Source organism: Hypanus sabinus, chromosome 7 (genome assembly GCF_030144855.1).
Source record: "Hypanus sabinus isolate sHypSab1 chromosome 7, sHypSab1.hap1, whole genome shotgun sequence".
NCBI classification, from domain to species: domain Eukaryota; kingdom Metazoa; phylum Chordata; class Chondrichthyes; order Myliobatiformes; family Dasyatidae; genus Hypanus; species Hypanus sabinus.
Genome location: NC_082712.1, coordinates 166,646,817 through 166,650,719, shown reverse-complemented (window position 1 = coordinate 166,650,719; position 3,903 = coordinate 166,646,817). Strand labels below are relative to the sequence as shown.

Below are 3,903 nucleotides of genomic sequence, written 5' to 3'. Positions count from 1 at the left end.
TGTGTGTGTGTGTGTGTGTGTGTGTGTGTGTGTGTGTGTGTGTGTGTGTGTGTGTGTGTGTGTGTGTGTGTGTGTGTGTGTGTGTGTGTGTGTGTGTGTGTGTTTGTGTTTCCGAATCAGATTTAATATCAAATGTACACTGTATGTCGTGTTCTTTTGCGTTTGTGATTCAGGGAGGCAGAGTGAGTGAGAGTGTATATGTGTGAGTTGAGGGAGAAGGAGTGAGATATCGTGCATGTGTGATATTGATTATGGTTCTGTGTCTATGTGAAAAGAAGACAGAGACTGTGGACTTGTGTGTGACTGAAGGAATTTGTGTGAAGGTAATCTTGTTTCTTTGCGCGTCTATTAGTAGTTATTAGTGGGAATTTATTTGGCCAGCGGGGAGTGAATCTGTGGAATTCAGGCCAAGTCACTGGGAATATTCAAAGCGGAGGTTGATAGGTTCTTAATTAGTGATCAAAGGTTACGAGAAGGCAAAAGAGTGATGTTGAGAGGGATAGTAAATCAGCCACGATGGAATAACAGAGCAGATTCGATGGGCCGAATAGCCTAATTCTGCTCTTATGTCTTATGGTCTTAAGTGGGATTTCCACAGTAAGAACAATTTACAGTTTTATCTGTAAATAAATTAAACTGTTCTGCATCGAAAAGAGGGCCTGTTTTCAGTTAAGTAATTCCATGTCGTCACCCCTACATAAATTATTTTGATAGTATCCAATGATAACGTCATGGCTCGTTGCATTGAATTATTCGGATTATGATTCTATTTTGATAAGCTACATAGAACACACGATTACCGTCATGAGAATTGTCTTTTCATTCTCTTTCACTTAAGCCTGGGCTGAGTGGATTGTGTTACAACGTACAGCAGTTCATACCGTTATTTAAACTGCAGCGCAAACAACCATAATGTTAAAAAATAATTACCCAAGGTTGGGATATCCCTGGTACTCTCTGATGCAAAGTACAACGACACTTGAGTAGGCGGACGCTTTGTTTTAAAAAAAAATCTATTATGACTGAGTTTCAAATAATTCTTTTGGGAGCAGGCGTATCGATTTTACTGATAAGGAGTGGAACCTTTAAAAGGCTGCCTCCGGTATCTCTGTTCAGTGCAAAAGGAGAGATCAGACACACAGGAGTTTGCCTTTTGCAGGACTGAGGTTGCCGAGGATACCCCTCGGCTTGATGGACCATCTCGCTATGTGGCCGACCATGCGTAGACTGTGCGCAGTTCTTGCGGTGATCCAGCTGCACTTCGCCGCGTTGGGGGTGTCTGTGCCTGTACCTGACGCGGGGCCACACGTGAACTCCGGCTGGGATCAGACCATAAGGTTCATGCACCTGTACACCACTCAGGCCAAAGGCGGTTCTCTCAGTTATCACCTCCAAATTAATGACGATGGTACTGTGGACGGCAGTCGCGGACAGAGCGTGCACAGTAAGTACACCTTCGTTATAACAAACTCACCCAGGGAATTATATATTTTAACATTATTATTCAGTGTTACGTGCAAAAACAGATTAAGGCATTGAAAAATGTTGGCATGTTTACACACCTGGGAACGAATCGCAGTACAAGACCTATCGCCCCTTTAAGTGTACCGACGTATTTAGTCTATTTACAAAGCAATCTGGACGCACGTGGTGGTTTGTTTTCTATTTTTTATGACACGGGGCAATATCCTACGTGCGAATTATTAAAAGAAAGCGCGGTATGTGGAGTTTGAAAGGTGTCACTGCAGTAACGGCATTGTTCCAGTCTGTTCCGCGGTAAAGGGCTACCGCTCTGCGTGGTGGGTTTGTGCCCGCGTTTTACTGAGGACGGCGGAGATTCTCAACAAGTACTTACGCTACAGGTTTGGTCTAATCAACGGTTCTCCGTTGTTTTTTTTAGCAGACTTGGATTTAATATAGATCATTGTTTGTGGTTCTGCTATCAACCAGGTCTGCGCCTTGCCGGTTAAGACCTAGACCTTTTCGTCCTTCCTTTTCAGTCCTGATGGAGAGTCTCGGCGCGAAACCGACTGTTTATACATTCTCAGGTGCCGTCTGACCTACTGAGTTCCTCCAGCATTTTGTGTGGGAAGCTGAGCCAAGAGTCGCCGATGGCGTTTAGAAACGAGAGCGCACCAATCCTATTTCAGCTCATTGCCCGCGGTAAAGGGCCCCTTGTTGACCCGTTCCAATTGTCTTCCAGGTCTTCTGGAGATGAGGTCGGTTGCTCCCGGCGTGGTGGCGATCAAAGGCTATCGCAGCGGCCGCTACCTGTGCATGGAGAGGAACGGGAGACTGCACGGCTTGGTAAGCGCTCTGTCACTGCCGGCAGCCCAACGAGTCCTTTGCAAATCTCCACCTCAGAGGACCTCAGACCTAATTCAGATCAAACCCTCTCCCGCCCAACCCGAAAACTAAGACGGATAGGTCCCTCACAACCGCGGAGGAGTCGTAATTATCACTACACAGACAGGGAGTCCCGGGAGAAAAATACCCCACCTGCGTGACCCTATCCTTGGATAAATGCAATGTATAGCGGAGGGATCGATGTGTGGTTATTTTGTGGCATTTAATGGTAATTTAAATTGAGAAGTGTGTGTGTGTGTGTGTGTGTGTGTGTGTGTGTGTGTGTGTGTGTGTGAGTGAGTGAGTGAGTGAGAGAGAGAGAGAGAGTGGTGATGACACTCCCTATTGCTCCGAACTCTTACCCAAGCGCCCGATCTGACCCCGCGATCGCCGCGAGTAGGTTTATTACAAGTTACTAACCTCGCGAGTTCAATGACCGGCCGGTCCGCCACGAGGTAACCTCGGGTGCCAGCGAGCGGCCAATAAATAATCTCTCAGTCACTCTGATTAACCCACTCTCCGTTCTCTCTCCCTCTCTCTCACCCTCATTCTCTCTTCTTCTCTCACCTCCCTTCTCTCTGTTCATCTCTCCTGTATCTGTTTTTGTCTCATCCTCCCTGTCTCTCTCTCTCACCCTCGCTCTCCCTCTCACGTCTCTCCCCCCCCCCCCCCCCGTCTATCTCAATCTCCCTATCTTTTCTTCCTTTAGCTGTCCTACAACGAAGGAGACTGTTCATTCGAAGAGCGCTTGCTGTCGGGCACCTATAACGTGTACTGGTCGCAGAAGTACGGAGCTGCCGTGTCCCTGAGCACCAGGAGACATCGTGGCCACGTTCGTGGGAGGACGTTGCCCCCGCTCTCTCAGTTCTTGCCCATATGGAGCACGCCTCCTCTCCCACTGGACTCCGACGACGAATCTTGGCGAATTCCCAAACACTGTTCTTCGTGTATTCACGAAGACAACGCCAACAGTATGGACCCCCTTGATTTCACGTATGAAGCCACGGAGCACTCGTCAGCTGGCGAAGACATGATACCTTCCTGATGGCTGTCTGGTTTGGTTTGACTGTTTAATATTTGCTCCACGCTCTGGCCGCAGTGCCTTGCCTCTCCAGGGCCCACAAACCGCATCCTGGATTTTAAATCCACGTGAAGCACGTGGCTGGGAGACCAGCAGCCACGGTTTAGAAGGCATTCCTTACACCCTGCTTTTGACTCCCATACAAGTGAAGTAATTACAACATGTTCCCCAAACCTCCCGGGGTTGGCAGTGAGGTACAGTTATAGAGACACACAGCCTGTAGAAATGTATTAGAGAGAGAAAATAAATACTGGAGGAACTTGGAGGGTCAAACAGCATCTGCTGAGGGGGAAAGGACAACTGAAAAGATGAGGTTGAGACCTCTCATTTGGACTCTTCCTCCACTGTCCGGTTCTCTTTATTGGGTGCTGCCTGACTCCTTGATCTCCTGCAGCAGTTTGCTTCTTCGTTTCAAATTCGGGCAATTGGGGTCTCTGGTGATTTCTGGGAAGGTAAGAGTATTTGACAATGAAGAC

General features: G+C 47.8%; 1 protein-coding gene across 1 annotated transcript; it reads left to right on the top strand.

The window, feature by feature from the left end:
- The first annotated feature begins 1,218 nt into the window (after window positions 1–1,218).
- On the top strand, window positions 1,219–3,391 carry fgf19 (fibroblast growth factor 19). The gene is made up of 3 exons (XM_059976384.1): window positions 1,219–1,444; window positions 2,204–2,307; window positions 3,056–3,391. The coding sequence occupies exons 1-3, from the start codon at window positions 1,219–1,221 to the stop codon at window positions 3,389–3,391; spliced, it is 666 nt and encodes a 221-aa protein (XP_059832367.1).
- The last annotated feature ends 512 nt before the right edge of the window (window positions 3,392–3,903 follow it).